This window comes from Anabrus simplex, chromosome 7, assembly GCF_040414725.1.
Source record: "Anabrus simplex isolate iqAnaSimp1 chromosome 7, ASM4041472v1, whole genome shotgun sequence".
In the NCBI taxonomy this organism is placed as follows: domain Eukaryota; kingdom Metazoa; phylum Arthropoda; class Insecta; order Orthoptera; family Tettigoniidae; genus Anabrus; species Anabrus simplex.
Genome location: NC_090271.1, coordinates 168,755,711 through 168,772,636, shown reverse-complemented (window position 1 = coordinate 168,772,636; position 16,926 = coordinate 168,755,711). Strand labels below are relative to the sequence as shown.

At 39.1% G+C, this 16,926-nt stretch overlaps 1 protein-coding gene across 1 annotated transcript in view; it reads right to left on the bottom strand.

Annotated features, from left to right (window-relative positions):
• LOC136877009 (homeobox protein EMX1) overlaps positions 1-16,227 on the bottom strand; it is a 186,371-nt gene extending 170,144 nt beyond the window's left edge. The window contains exon 1 of the mRNA XM_067150799.2: positions 15,447-16,227. Within this exon, the coding sequence (XP_067006900.1) occupies positions 15,447-16,011 (565 nt within the window). The 5' untranslated portion in view covers positions 16,012-16,227. The remainder of the gene's footprint in view (positions 1-15,446) is intronic.
• Positions 16,228-16,926: the final 699 nt, after the last annotated feature.

The following is a 16,926-nucleotide window of genomic DNA, read 5'->3' as shown; positions in this document are numbered from 1 at the left end:
TCACCCTTCGTAGTAGAACGTTGTTCGAAACGTAGCCTATAGCAATTGCCTTTCCACAGTGTTTATGAGAGTTTAAACAAAATTAAATTTCAGATAAAAAAAGTAAATTTTACCAATTGAATGTTTCTATTTCCACATTTTCTACGAGGAAATTCGAAGGAAACGTAAAACTACAACATTCTCAATCATTCGCACGTATTGTGTCTATATTTCTTTAGTAGGCCTACAAGTCTGATTAGTCTTTAGAAAGTCATCAAGTTTTTCATTTAAAAACTTGCTCCCATTCTTAGAAATATTCTTAAATTACGTTTAGCACGTGACTGAAAATTTTAAAAATACGTTTAAACTATAAAATAATAAGTTATTACACACATGTACTGACAGTGTTTATTTACTTTTCCCAATATTACGGACATCAACAAGCAGCTATTTACCGATTAGGGCTACTTCTGTTATTTTTACCAACGGTATCGGGTAGAAATATTTGCTTACGTTTATTTTTTCTTACTGTTGGCTATATTTGTATTTTATTGTTACAGTATTAGTGTGCAACGCCACTTGGTGATACACGCGTTGTTTTGCCTTGGGTGGTTTCAAGCATGGCCGTCTTTCAAGCCCCTGTTCTTGAGTAAATGGCAGCAACTCTCGATCATAATTCGCAGAACAAAACAGTTATTTCTTGATTTAGAATATTGAAGAAAACTAAACAATCTTCGTATAAATCATGAAAGAGGAAGGAAACGTTTTCCATTATCAGTAACCTCACCACTAAATGGGCTCGGGTGGTTAGCTGTATATTGGACCACCTTCGCCTCTAAGAATTAACCTAGTACTTATTTCTGGTGCAGGCTGAGTGAGCCCCAAGACCATATGCCTCTCCAGAAATAGACATCACGTTTCTAAATTTCTCGATTTACTGACAGGGAATCGAAGGAGCGTACGGCTGAGCAGTTTCGTGTAGCCTAGGCTATATTAAATAATATGTTCTGAATGTTAATAAACTGGAAATAACATAAAACTGCACACTCAGTACAGAATATTATTATCATTTTTCTCTAATTTGTTAATGCAAAGATAGAAATCTGGCAAATGATGGTATTTGAAGGTGCTCAAATACGTCAGCCACGTGTTGGGTAATTTACTGACAAGTAAAAGAAATCCTACGGGACAAATACATTTCCCGCCTCCTAAAACCGTAAAGTGGGACGTAAAACCATTATTATTATTATTATTATTATTAGTCTATTATTATTATTATTATTATTATTATTATTATTATTTTATTAAGTAGTAGTAGTAGTAGACTATGTTCAGTCACGTGTAGGTCTAAACGGATCTTTGTTACAGATTTAACACCCTTCATTGTCATAAATAATAATTATTATTATTAGTCTATTATTATTATTATTATTATTATCTTATTAAGTAGTAGTAGTAGTAGTAGACTATTTTCAGTCACGTGTAGGTCTAAACGGATCTTTGTTACAGATTTAACACCCTTCATTGTCATAAATAACTACTTGCAAACGAAGTTATCCCCTTACAGAAAATGAATATCAAATGTGCAAATGCAATGTTGGAAAACTGCTTCTATCCGTGTTCAAGCTGCACGCTAAACAGAATAGCAATTAATGACATACATCTCCAATAACTTTATTTAGTTTCTAGACCACAGTAATTCGTCGCTGTTCGGGCAAAAGGTCATCTCTCTCAATGCTCTTCCTATCCATTATTTTCCTTAAGACTGGTCGCACCTCCCAGGCACAAACTGATATTTAAACCACCGAAACAATTTCCCGTGTGTCTCATTTTCCTTTACACGTTAGCATACGGAAATGATCCAGCGAAATACTGATGTAGTGCATATCGTCGCTCGACCGGTAAAAGGTTGTATTCCACAAAGCTCTTCCTATCAATTATTCTCCTTAAGACTGGTCACGCCTCCCAGCCACGTATGGATATGCAGTCCATCAGAACAAATTTTGTTGTGTTCATTTTCCTATGCCCATGTGTAAAGGAAAATGAACCTTACAGTACCGTACTGTAGGAATGTACGTTTGCATTACGTATTTACGCACTCCTAGTGTACAATGCATGTAAGGTTCATTTACGTTTAAGCGTCGACATAGGAAAACGAACACAACGGACATTGTTCTGATGGACTGCGTATCCATATGTGGCTGGGAGGCGTGACCAGTCCTAAGGAGAATAATGGATAGGAAGAGTATTGTGGGATACAACGTTTTACCGGTGAAGCGACGATATGTTAATGTAATGTTACTAGGGCCTATGTTGGTGTAAGGTGAAAAATACGGTTTTTACGGCATTTTAATTATAACAGAAACGAGTTTTCAAAAAATGTATGATATTACAATTCCACAGTGTGTCTTACCAAAACAATTATTACATAATATTGTCTTTCTGGTAACTGTCGCTGTTCAGGATTAGCGAAATAGATTGTAGATAAGAGGCTAGTTTTACTTTCTCAGCCAATCAAAATGTACGAAATTATATTGGTCGTCAGATGAAGTGTCTATTCACTCTTTGTATTGTAATGATAACTTATAAAAACAATACCAAAGCAATCGTAAGATATCTTTTACATGTATACAAAAGTGATCAAATTAACGCTGGGTCGCTCTCTGGAACCACAATACGTTTGAAGTTCAAATTTACTTCAGGAAATACATATCGTCGTTTCACCAGTAAAACGTTGTATCTCACAATACTCTTCCTATCCATTATTCTCCTTAAGACTGGTCGCGCCTCCCAGCCACATATGGAAACGCAGTCCATCAGAACAATGTCCGTTGTGTTCGTTTTCCTATGTCGACGATTCAACGAAAATGAACCTTACATGCATTGTACACTAGGAGTGCGTAAATACGTAGCCTAGTGAAAACGTACATTCCTACAGTACGGTACTATAAGGTTCATTTGCCTTTACACATGGGCATAGGAAAATTAACACAACAAAATTTGTTCTGATGGACTGCATATCCATACGTGGCTGGGAGGCGTGACCAGTCTTAAGGAGAATAATTGATAGGGAAAGCTTCGTGGAATACAACCTTTTACCGGTCGAGCGACGATATAATATTCGATATCTAAATATGGCAAGTGCGGCTTTAATGAAATCTTAGATTTAGACAAAGCCATAGGTCTGAGTCCTTGTTAATTCCCTAAAAATTACCTTATTTAAAACTTTCTACTTTCTCGACAGTAAGTTGTAGAACTCGTACCTGGGCAATAGCAACAGTCTAAAAGCGGGCTTTAACTCTTGGCAGCCACGATCATGGGCAGTTCTTTTGGATAAATTATCAAAAGGAGACTGATAACTTTGAAAAGTTCATAGTACCAGTAAGTTAGATTACGAAAGAAAATTCTGTAAATTAAACTGGCATGATGAGCTCATTACTGACAAATGCTCTTAAGACATAACTGAGTATTTTCTAATCAATCGGTATAGGCCTATTCTAATTCTGATTCCATCAAGTAAGCTGTTTTCTCACTTGCACATTTTCCTGCGGGTCTGGTAACTTGGTAACACCATTGTTAGATACACACCGAGGTTGGTGCGGTTCGAATACTTATCAATGAATGTTAGATACTCAAAACGAACAGCCATGTTGTAGTGCTATTGGTCATAAAATAATTACATTGCAAGTGATAATAAAATACCAAGCCTCCTATTATATATTTTCCGGTAAATGCACACGTCAACAAACGTTAGGAACACCAGCCTTAGAACAAGTTATCCTGAATCCAGCTAGCCTTTGTTCCGTACAGCAGAGTTGAGTTCCACTAAAATTCCACTTAAAAATATCACCAACGAACTTTCAGCCAAATCTTCTTTTGAGATGATTAGTTAAATTAAAACCATCACTTCATAATATTTTCATAAATTATTATGAAAACAAAAATAAATAATAGCTATAACTTATTCTGAGAAGCAGCTACGAAGTAGAACCGAAATATTTTGCCTTGTAAACCAGACATCCTTAGCAGCAATCTCTAAAGTGAGTTTCTGACTGTATATAAGGCCAGGTTTTTAAAATCACGTAACGAATTATTTCTTCACCCTCTCTCCGGCCCGTCCTATAGCATGTCATCCAATATTTTATACACAGGCCTATGGATCTAATAATACCAATAATTTTGGCCTCGGCTACCATGCAGGTAATTCTATTTGACGCCATCTAGGCTACCTGCGTGACAATTTCGACATTCCATTTTACTCTACCAAATGACAGAGAAATGGATTTCTGTTGGGCGATCAATGGCTGAGTTGTAATTCGTCACTGTTCGAGCAAAAGGCCATATTTCAGAATGCTCTTCCTATCCATTATTTTCCATAAGGATGGTATGCCTCCCAGCCACATATTGATATGCAGTCCATCAGAACAATTTTCGTTGTGTTTATTTTCGTATGCTAACGTGTAAAGGAAAATTAACCTTAAGTACATTATACTATAGGAGTGTCCGGCTCCATGGCTAAATGGTTAGCGTGCTGGCCTTTGGTCACAGGGGTCCTGGGTTTGATTCTCGGCAGGGTCGGGAATTTTAACCATAATTGGTTAATTCCGCTGACGCTGGGGCTGGGTGTATGTGTCGTCCTCATCATCATTTCATCCTCATCATGACGCGCAGGTCACCTACGAGAGTCAAATAAAAAGACCTGCACCTGGCGAGCCGAACTTGTCCTCGGACACTCCCGGCACTAAAAGCCATACGCCATTTCATTTTTTACTATAGGAGTGCGTAAATACGTCACGCAAACATACATTCCTGGAGTGCGGGACGATAAGGTTCATTCAATGACTATGAATGTAAGTAACTTTGACAATGGCATTAAATAAGGTACACTTTATAGACAAGTCTGTTAGATCTATTCATGGTTTTACCATTGTGTTCATTTTCGTATGCTAACGTATAAAGGAAAATTAACCTTAAGTACAAGTTAAAAGTTTCAGTCAAGTCAACACTAAGGAGATAATGAAAAGTGAAGAGTACAATATTAACCACTAACAGTTCTTGGATTGGAACTCTTGATGAGATCGGCCAGAGAATCCACATTTTCAATTTGTTAGATACATTGTCAGTTCTTATGACTTAAGACCGCGAACACTCTTTCACTCACATATTTTTTTTACACAAATAATACATTTATTTTCGAAAACATATTTTCGGTTGTTTTCTTTTATAATCCCTTTTTCCGGCTGGAGGTCTCTCGTCGGTCGAAACCAGTGGAGATCCAGAAGGCATCCATGAAGGCTTATTCACATACCAAAAAGGCTTTCACGGCCGCAGATCTTATAATCACGGGAATAGAACCAGCTTTTGGGTGGTTAGGCCGTGTGCATTTTGCAGAGTTTCGTCCAGACGTGCCATTTGGACTCATCAGCTGGAATGGCACGCCCCTCCAGGACTCTGCTTAGCAGTGGCAGACCAAACTGTGTGGCCCTGCCGTGTTAGCAAATCAGTTTGCTAACCTGCTAAAGGAGAAATGAATTCTCCGTTTAAAAAATACTCCCCCATTGGAGATGTAATATCAAAAAAGGGTAGACCACGATAACGACTTCATGTTTAAATGGTGGACACAGAGAGTTTCTGGGTATTCTAATTTAACCATCAAAGACTTCATTCATGGTTTCCGTGACGATATAGAATTTCACGTGTAGGTTTCTTAACAGCAAAGCCGCGTTTAGTTCGTAACAAGAACGGAATCAAAGTAATTAGACTCCAATTATTTATTCACGATGTGCTCAATGGAAATTGCTATTTTACCCCCAAATAAAAATAACGGTTACATGGACGCCGTAACGATTTCTTCAATTATTTTTATTTTTTTCCTGGTGGGAAGAGAACAAACCATAACAAAAATATCCTTAACTGACATTCAACACTTCTTATAGATGTTGATAATAATTGTGTAGTCTACTTCAAAAGCCTTTGGCTCAAGCGTGTGTGGACCTAAAGCTACCATCCAGTTGATAGTAGCCTAGAGCACGTCATCACACGGCCAACTTGACTCCGCTGTTAATGTCATTATACCTCATAAAAAATGTTTCTCCGTTCTCTTCGTCGATCTAGTCCCGGGAGAAAATCCTAGGCATAACTGGGCATCACCTTTTCTCGCATTTTAACAACTTAATCAGCGTGATGGTTAATTTTGTTATCACGACAGATACATTAAAGGGAAAATGGAAGTTTAAAAGAAATTTGTATGCAAAAGAAAGCAACTGAAGCGTGTGTAGGACATAGCGTTTCTCTATTCAGGTGATGGAAATCTGGAACGTCTTTCCTCAGCTTATCTCTGGAGCCACCCAGGCTCATTTTGGTTTTGGCCGGGGTTTTCAGGCCGGATGATCTTCCTGATACCACGTGATTTTTCAGGTGAAATTCCAAACCAGGATCGACCAGAATTCGAATTTCGGCCATCGAGGTGGAAAGCCACTGAGCTAATTATTCACACACCTCCCCATCGAAACTCCTGGAGGAGAAGTGGGAAACCACGGAAAATGACTTCCAGGATGGCTGAGGTGGGAATCGAACCCACCCATACTCAGTTGACCTCCCGAGGCTGAGTGGACCCCGATCCAGCCCTCGTACCACTTTTTAAATTTTGTGGCAGAGCCGGGAATCGAACCCGCGCCTCCGGGGGTAGCAGCTAATCACACTAACCACTACACCACAGAGGCGGACAACTTAACTTTTAAGGAATAAAGATAAATAGAACTCATAATGCAGAAGAATATACCCTACATAAATAGAAGTGGTAGTTAAATGTAAGTCTTTCCATGTGTGGACAAAACAAATTGGTACTGAACAACTTAAGCTGATCCAAAACGTAATATATAATTGATTAATGACAGACTACAATGCCATGGAAGTTAAAAGTAATTCTGGATATAAACGACAGTTAATTCATAAAACAAATTTCTATGAAGGAAAGATTTATATTGTTGATGGATTATTAATTTCCAAGAAAATATCTCACTTAATTGCAAATCATGTCATCTTTATTTTTCTGATATCACAGAAAACATTAAAGCGAAATTTTATGATAACCAACACTCCGACTCAGATGCAACCGTGTGTTTCCTACGTTCTTCGACTGTTATCCGTGCACGTCATTCGATAGACGAAGATCATCTTGATCATCATCATTATCGGCGCTCTGCTGGCAGTTCAAACGCCAGTGTCCACACCAGTAGGAGATCAAAAATCCGGTCCGGATACAAGTTCGATTCTAGAACTCGTATTCAGAGTGAACATCACTGGATACACATAACAATTGTTGTAGCCCACCAATTAGTAATTAGAGCATAGTTTGTACCACTGATTACAACCCCTTCGAATACAATGTTGTTTAATGGAAATCAATTATAGTACCATTCAATGTTGAAGGAAGGAGTGTACTGTGTTGATATAGCAACTAGTTGAGAGTAAATTACGAATGATACTCAAATTAAAAGGCCAAATCGGTTAAGGAACCATACTAAAAGAGTAAGTATTCTTTTGCTGTAAATTCACATAGGATAATCAGGGTAAGGTAACAATTCTGCATAAAATGATTTCATCATAAGACAACCTTAAGGACAAAAATAATTGGTAGTCATAATGATCTAGCTCCCGTTGTGAATCAGTGGTTGATTTTCTATATAGTCTGTAATATTCTTCATTAGTGTATTTAGTATTCTCTACCAACCGTGCTGTCATAGAAAATGAAGATGAATCTCCAGTCAGCGAATCTACCCTAACTAATGCAGGGAATTTCCTAACATGTATTTGGGTTAAATGCCTTCAGATTACCGAATGCTGATGTCGTAATTCATTAAGGAGCATTTAATTACCAGTCAAGTAGGCCTATATTATAAAAATATAAATCCACCAAATGCAACAGGTAAACGAAGAACTAAATAGGAAGTTTTTGGACATCAATCAAATGTGTTTGTGTCACAGAACACCTTAATTTTCTGTGATCGAATCTGCGTATTCTAACTTCGAATTAAATTGACTAAGTTAAAATGACAAATATTCCTGAAGTAATAGGAATTAATAATACATGCCATGTATAGGCTACTACAAACATGTTTCATTGTCTGTATAAAAATATGGCTTAATGATGTTTCATAATCTATTATCTCAAATTCAGCACTGATTGTATCAGCATTCTTAAGCAAGGACACCGAGATGCAACAACGGGGACTTCATAATAATACATGCACTTTTTTCCCAGCAGAAAAGGTGTATTTGTGTTGCAGAGGTCAACAAAACCAAGTTACCTTAGTTACGCAGCATGCCGCAATATTTGCAGACTTTGATGGCGACAATATGGGTTCTCTCACCATTAATTAATTGTTTACTTTATAGCAGTCAAAATGACACTGGCTGCTCCATTAAAAGACATCATGCACTACATTATCACCATTGTCCTTGGGTCTATAAGAGTTTTAAATTAGAGCACAGGGAAAGACATGATAAACAATATTACAAAATTTATACTGTAGACCTGCATCAGTAGCCTAATTATTAAAAGTTGAACAGTTCTGAAAATATGTATGGCTATAACCAAGTTCTCTGAGAACACAGCAGTGCCAGTAGTCGATCATAAGAGGAACATTAATTTAAGAAAGCATAAGAGGGATGTACCGATGACTTCTTATGTGCTTCTCAACTTTTATAGGTTTCTTTGTAAGCCGAAACTCTTGGTTTGCAGGTTATCATATTGAATTTTCGTTTGAAGAATTATCAAAATGGGACTAGAAATTAAAGGGTCAATATCCTGAAATTAATCCAGTTATATACAAAAGCCAGTGTTATATTGAAAACCTGTAGCCTCGATAATTCCCCGACATCCGACATGAGCAACTAGATGGCAGTCACACCTATAGATTACTTACGATTCCAGAAATAATCGTACTGCAGCATTCTGAAGACATAATGTATGCAGTTGAAGTCTTTAAAGATGTTTGATTAACTTTACCAGATACCAGACGGTGTAGCCTATGCCAGTTATATTAGCCTATTCGGATCATTACACTTGTTGGCAGGACTATAACAAATATTAATGAAACAATAATCATTTTCTAAATTATATTAAAATAACAAACATCTTTGCATTCGTAACTAGGCCTATAGTAATTTCGGAAGTTATCATGAATGTAACTTTACTATGTAGGCCTACATATCGATCGAGATTTTATATTATTACTATTATAGCCCACCTGGTGGCCACGATCGTTGTTAGCCAGTTCGAGTCCCGTTGGTGGAAATATTTCATCATCAGAATGTTGGTCGGCAGGGTAGGAGAGAAGTGGTGGTATCCAATTTCTTATCGCTATATTGCGTGCGAAAAGTCTGGATTCGATTGCAAACCTCTCCGCAGTGACCATGTGGAGTAAGGGCACATGTCGCTGTTGGTATTTCATTCATTGGACGAAGTCTTAGGCTATGCAGACAAACCCCTTGGTGTTATTCGATAGGAGTAGGTTATGTGCCACACCGGGTCTTACCCTCTCCCTACCTCACTGTCATCGTCCTACACCCAAACGCTCAGGTTGTCCATGGGAATCAAATAGAGAGACCTGCATCATGCGAGCTGAATATCGTCACTGCCGGGACAAAACCTCACCCCATGGGAATCAAATAGAGAGACCTGCACCATGCGAGCTGAATATCGTCACTGCCGGGACAAAACCTCACCCCATGGGAATCAAATAGAGAGACCTGCACCATGCGAGCTGAATATCGTCACTGCCGGGACAAAACCTCACCCCATGGGAATCAAATAGAGAGACCTGCACCATGCGAGCTGAATATCGTCACTGCCGGGACAAAACCTCACCCCATGGGAATCAAATAGAGAGACCTGCACCATGCGAGCTGAATATCGTCACTGCCGGGACAAAACCTCACCCCATGGAAATCAAATAGAGAGACCTGCACCATGCGAGCTGAATATCGTCACTGCCGGGACAAAACCTCACCCCATGGGAATCAAATAGAGAGACCTGCACCATGCGAGCTGAATATCGTCACTGCCGGGACAAAACCTCACCCCTTGGGAATCAAATAGAGAGACCTGCACCATGCGAGCTGAATATCGTCACTGCCGGGACAAAACCTCACCCCTTGGGAATCAAATAGAGAGACCTGCACCATGCGAGCTGAATATCGTCACTGCCGGGACAAAACCTCACCCCTTGGGAATCAAATAGAGAGACCTGCACCATGCGAGCTGAATATCGTCACTGCCGGGACAAAACCTCACCCCTTGGGAATCAAATAGAGAGACCTGCACCATGCGAGCTGAATATCGTCACTGCCGGGACAAAACCTCACCCCATGGGAATCAAATAGAGAGACCTGCACCATGCGAGCTGAATATCGTCACTGCCGGGACAAAACCTCACCCCATGGGAATCAAATAGAGAGACCTGCACCATGCGAGCTGAATATCGTCACTGCCGGGACAAAACCTCACCCCATGGGAATCAAATAGAGAGACCTGCACCATGCGAGCTGAATATCGTCACTGCCGGGACAAAACCTCACCCCATAGGAATCAAATAGAGAGACCTGCATCATGCGAGCTGAATATCGTCACTGCCGGGACAAAACCTCACCCCATGGGAATCAAATAGAGAGACCTGCACCATGCGAGCTGAATATCGTCACTGCCGGGACAAAACCTCACCCCATGGGAATCAAATAGAGAGACCTGCACCATGCGAGCTGAATATCGTCACTGTCGGGACAAAACCTCACCCCATGGGAATCAAATAGAGAGACCTGCACCATGCGAGCTGAATATCGTCACTGCCGGGACAAAACCTCCTATGTGATGAAATATTTTAGCTTAGAACTTTGTCCGGTAAGATTCTGTCATCTAAGGTGCAATATTGTGTGAATGTTGTCAAGGCATTATCGCTCTTCATAATGTATGTGCTGCGGATCAGCATATCTGCAAAAATATTATCACATAGGAGGTTTTGTCCCAGCAGCGACGATATGTCATTGCACACTGTCGGGTCTAAAAGCCATAGGCCTACGATAAATACAATTATTATTATTATTATTATTATTATTATTATTATTATTATTATTATTATTATTATAGAATTAGTTAAACAAGACTGTTTAACATTTATTTTATTGCTTCCTTGATTTACAAGGTTGTTACAAAGAAAGCTCACCTAGAAACTAAAAGTTAAGAAAATGGTATCCTGAAATGCTTGAGGGTTTGGAAGTCTGATAAAGTAAAATATGGTTGAGAGTTTATTAGAGTTAAATTGGATTTGTAAAAAAAAAAAAGAATAAAAAATTTAATCATTGGCCCTGAAAATTAAAATTATGCACATGTATTATTTTTTAAAACAAGTTACTAATAACCCCTGTGCGCAGCTGTTTATGATACTGTTCAGAATGTTGAATTCTCTGCAGGTTGCAGGATGTAAGACTACCCCGTGCTCCCACTAGTAGACCGAGGTCCTCGAGGTGGTACCTGCTCTTATAGTAAGGAACTGTATGTTCGTAAGTGTATTTTTTCACATCGTTGAACTCGCCTGGATGTTCCGTACATCTGAAATCGCACGGCAGGGTCTAGAAAATAACCTTCGCGTAGAAATTAATTTTAACGCATTACTTAACCCATATGTTCCACCGAACGGAGTGGCCGTGCCTGTTAAAGCGCTACGGCTATGAAGCCAAGCTCTGCATCCCGGAGAAGAGTGGGTTCGAACCACACCGTCGGTTGTCCTGAGAATGGTTTTCTGTGCTTTCCGATTTTAAAAGTTTGAAAAATATATTTATCACTTTATAAATAAGCAAGAAGTTATTGTTTTTTCCATGTGAGATCAGAGGAATATAGTATTGTGATCAAAGCTGTATTGCATACGTCGAACTGGAAATAAACTTAAAAACACCATTCATTTTTAGGAGAAAATTCTAGAGATAAACATTTTCGTGCCTTTGATGGGAAATGTTAGCATGAACGGATTGTAGGCCTACAGTAGCCCTAAATGAAGTGGTTAGAAAGTTGAATTAAGTTCATTTGCGTGTATGAGTACCAACATGATGCACCAACAATGATATTTTCCTCGGTGCAAGCAGATATATTAAAATTATGGACGGCAATTTTAATTTCCAAAAATGGAATTGTGGGCAGATATTAAATCGATCACTTTTAACACGAATAGTGTCCCTAGACAATCATTGATGTAAACCAACGTTGCAAGAGACATAAAATCATACCTTCCTAAAACGTGGGCAATGGTAGGCCTATCGAAATTCGACCTTCAGATCACTTAAATTACTATCGGTTGCGTCAGTCCCATGTTGCATCAGAACCTAGAAACCATTTAATAATCCTCATAGTAGCCTACTGCCTAGCCGTTGATGATTCGTACATTGCCACGTGTGGTGAAAATGCCTTCATTATGAGTACAGAGCGTCGATCTCGTGCGATTTATTTGCCAGCTTATTGAGGATTAATTTATAAGGATATTCCAACCTTATTGTGGCTTTTCCTCCAAGTTAAAACGAGTGTCGTCGTAATAACATCATTTGCGGTCAATGTCTTTCTCAGTATAAGTAACTACGTACAGCTGCGGTTTTCCTGCTCCCTTATCAGTTCCTCATTGGCACAGTATCAGTGCTAAGGCTGCTACGTCACTACACAAAAAGAAAGCCTGCTATTTTACTGACAATAAAGAAATACAACAAATAAAGCTCATCTAGGTAATTTACCGCAGTTATGTTTTTCGGAAATACTCCACTGTGACTTGACACCTATCATATAGAACTTCCTGAATTTTATCTTCAATCGCATAATAAGGGGTTAGACTATCCCTCGTCAGTCAGCCAACACTCCGCCCCTCCTGCTCGTTGTATCTTCCCCCCAAGCTCACGTGGCCTCATCTTATTTGACTTGTAGACATGCACGCTGCCTTATGTCCCCATTACCGCACTCTGTTATCGCTGGCCATATCAGTTTTACATGCACTGTTCAGTGTGAATTAGAACCTTGTGAACTGCATATCCGAACGTTACATTCCTTGAGTGAGGGATTAGAATCTCTTTGTGAAGTTCCTAACACTTATTTTTTAACCAAATAAAAATGCCTCCCAGCATCTGGTCAGTTAATTAGCATCCTAACCACTGAATATATATTTTCTTTGTCTTAGTACATTATAATTAGAGTCAAAGTAAACCAACTCTTGAGTCAGCTATTTTACAGTCCAATTCATGTCAACATTTGCAGAAGTTAAAATAAGCTCACGTTGGAAATTGACCTTCCAGTTCCTGGTCCCAGTCAATAACATTTAGTTGTTGCACCAGTTACAACCGTGTTCTGAAATATTACAACTTTCCGTTCTGATCATAAAGCCTATTTATATTGAATGTTTTTCAAAATTGTCGACGAATTCTGTCATAATGGGTTAGTATCAACTCTAAAAGATATTCATATAGTTCCCCTTGCAGGCGGAGCGACGACTTCAGGAATGTCTTATTAGTTTTAGACTCGAGTTCGTAGAATTACCGATATGTATAGGACTAAATATTGTAGGCTACCCTTTGAACAGGATATGGATGCAATATCAACATCTCATCATTTTGTAAGACCATTAGGAGTTGATGTTACCATAATCATTAATGTAGAGTGAAAAAACTTACTTGTGCGAAATTATTTAGGATAGGCCTATCTCAAGTAAGAAACCGCTTTGTCAGTTAAAATTATAGACTACTGTAAAACATACCTCCTAGTGTAAGCAGATAATCATGCCTTAAAAGGCCCTAAAGTCCTCGAGGTGGTACCTGCTCTTAGAGTAAGGAACTGTATGTTCCTTCCTTTACACTCCTCCATATTATTATTAATAATAATATAGTTGGTTTGATTGTATGCAGCGTCCACTTGGCTAGATGCATATTATTTTGTGTTTAATAACTTATCAGCTTGCATGCCGTAAACTTCTCATGTAGGCCTATATTATAAGCTAAGTTGTTTTTTGCATAAGGAAAATGTTTTCTCTACATGCAGCATACGTTGATCTATTTGTTTCATACAACTAATAATAAGTTTACACTAAAGTTACACTGCTCACAGATATACTAAATTTTATTTATTAGGTAGAGCTTTACGGAAATGTTCTTTAAAATTCAGTAGTGACAGAATAAACAGCAGTATTATTTTGCACCGCAACTTTCTCATATTTTCGGTGACAGAGGTTTTATTTAGGTTACGATACTGACCGACATCAAATGTGAACTGTGTTTATTTACCGAAATAATGATGGTAGCCAGGCAAGGCTATTAAGCCGATTATATATGTGTTAAGTATCCAGTTAGACTACACGGTTATAAATATTGATCTAATTTGTTTACAAATGAACCTATATTGTAAGAATTAATTATTTGTTCTTTGACTTACGTTAAATATAACTTTAGGGCCTTTTAAGGCATGATTATCTGCTTACACTAGGAGGTATGTTTTACAGTAGTCTATAATTTTAACTGATAAAGCAGTTTCTTACTTGAGATATCCTAAATAATTTCGCACAAGTAAGTTCTTTCACTCTACATTAATGATTATTTTTGTGAAAATTTCAACGAGATTATTTCGACCTAAGTTATTAAAGTTTACAAAAAATTTTTCCTACTTTTACTGGTAGTTCTGAAAATGGAAAATTTTTACTGCTAGTTCTGTCTTTTGAACTTCGTAAAATCTCCCTCCCACTTAACGTAGCCTATTACTTCATATTCATTTAAAACTATTAATTTATTCAACAACTAGAATATTGTAATACATCTGTAGTTATTTTCTGAACCAAAGAGGTCTACTTGCTTCAAATAAAGGACTTCAGTGCCATTTTCGGCAACATAGTAAATACAGTAGGTGTTATGTTCGGCTCACCAGGTATTTCAGACCTTTTATTGTTAGTCAGACTACCCAGCATAATTATGATTTACTGTTTCTGCCTTCCTAGCCTTCTAACTCGTATTATATGTTAGATGGTTAGGACAAAGACTCAGACCTTGTTTAACTTAATGTAATTTACGTTTACACAATGGCCAGTCGCCTGCTAATTGTTCGATTGTTAATTATCCTACCCTCTTAAGAGCACCCGTATGGATGTGATGATACCAATGTATGCATAATGTAAGTGACTTGATGAAGACATTTTCTTGTCATTTGTCTAAATGAACAATAACAAGCATATTGTTGGAAACTAGCGAAACCTTTTCATATTTATTTATTTATTGTAAAATGTCACGCTTGTTTATGTAACTCCATGCTTTCTGAACACGTGAGCAAATTGTGGACTGTTAATAGAATACTTGTCATGCCATGGCTTAGATTATTATTACAGCTTTACCAGCCGGTAATTGCAAATTTCCTTTGCAATGTTAAGGCTTTAAGAAACGTTTTTCCACTGTCTTACCTGCAGGAAAACGATGAGGAAATATCCTGCCGTGCCGGGACAAAAGCCATGGATAGAGCGGGTAGGTGTCCCTCGGGGGGTGGGGCTGCGGATGATGAGGTCCTGGGGGCGGGGGAAAATGTTGCTGTTGTTGATGTTGCGCTAGAGCCGCGGCAAGCCCTGCTGCCTGGAAGTGTTGGGCCGCCGCCGCGGCAGCCAGGGCCAGCTGATGGTGATGGTGCGGGTGATGGTGTCCAGGATGGTGCAGCGGTTCAGGCAAGTAGCCGGCGGGCGGAAGCGCTGACGGCCGCACCAGAGTGGGTACCGCTCCGGGTCCAGGGCTGGGTGACGGACTACTAGGTCGGGCCTCGTACGGTTCCGGACTACCGGAAGAAGCTCCCGGAGAATGAGAGGTGGTTCGGTTGTTCTCCACATAGTGGGTAGCTGCTGGGGACCCCCCTGTGCTAGAAGTTGGACTCGATGGGGGATTAATTGTTGTCCCTCCTCCAACAATAGAATCTATAGAGAATCCAATTTTCGGTTTCGACGGCACGGCAACTATTGGCGTAGGAGCAAGCGGCATCATGGTCCTTTTATCAATAATTCAGTTAAACAAACTCATTAAGTTTGAACATTCACACCATTTTTGTACGGAAACACACACAAACCGTTTTTATAATCGTTAGTTTCACTTCACCAAGGTAGTTCACTCGCTGTAGCACGCATATTGCACCTCCAAGTATGTTCCCATGGTTACACACACTCGCACGCACTACTTGCTTACTTCTGTTTGTTTATTTCTCTCTCATTACTTCACACCAATGTTTTAAGACCCGTACACTAAACGTTCTGCTGCCGCTTTGCGCCCAGTTCTCGCCCAGCCTGTTGGCGAGTAGGAGGGGTGGCCTCGACGAGCTAAGGTGGGGAGAGGGGAGGGGCATGAAACTATGTACTTTCCTCTTACGAGCTCTGATTGGGTCATTAGGAAGACAGCTGGGTGTGATGAGTTCTTAATGGTAGGCTGCCATTGGTCGAAACGGATTTAACAAGTGTCTTTTACACCACTCCCATCGGGGCAAAACTACTTCAATATTCGGTGGGATTTTAAGTTCGCTTTCCAATCATTTTCCCCATTTACTGTACTTTGATGCATAAAGTAAATTTAAATTAATTCATTGTGTCATCCGAAACTAGCATTTTAGATATTTTACCTTACTTCAAACATTGTAATCCTTTCTTTACGAAGTATATAAAAAGATAACTCGTGTTTCGCGAAATTAAGTTCTCTTCAAACAACGGCTAGGTGGTTAGTCGTGTTTATATGCGCGAGCGCATACAACTACCTACAAATTACGATGTGTCACAAACGCTCAATCACTTCTTTGCTTTTGTGAGAAAATCCACTCCCCCTATCTAGGTTTTGTTCTTGTTTCACTATGGTTTTCTAACAGTGCTGCCGACCTGGCGGAAGAGAATGAAAGCACGTCCGATCAGCATGGCG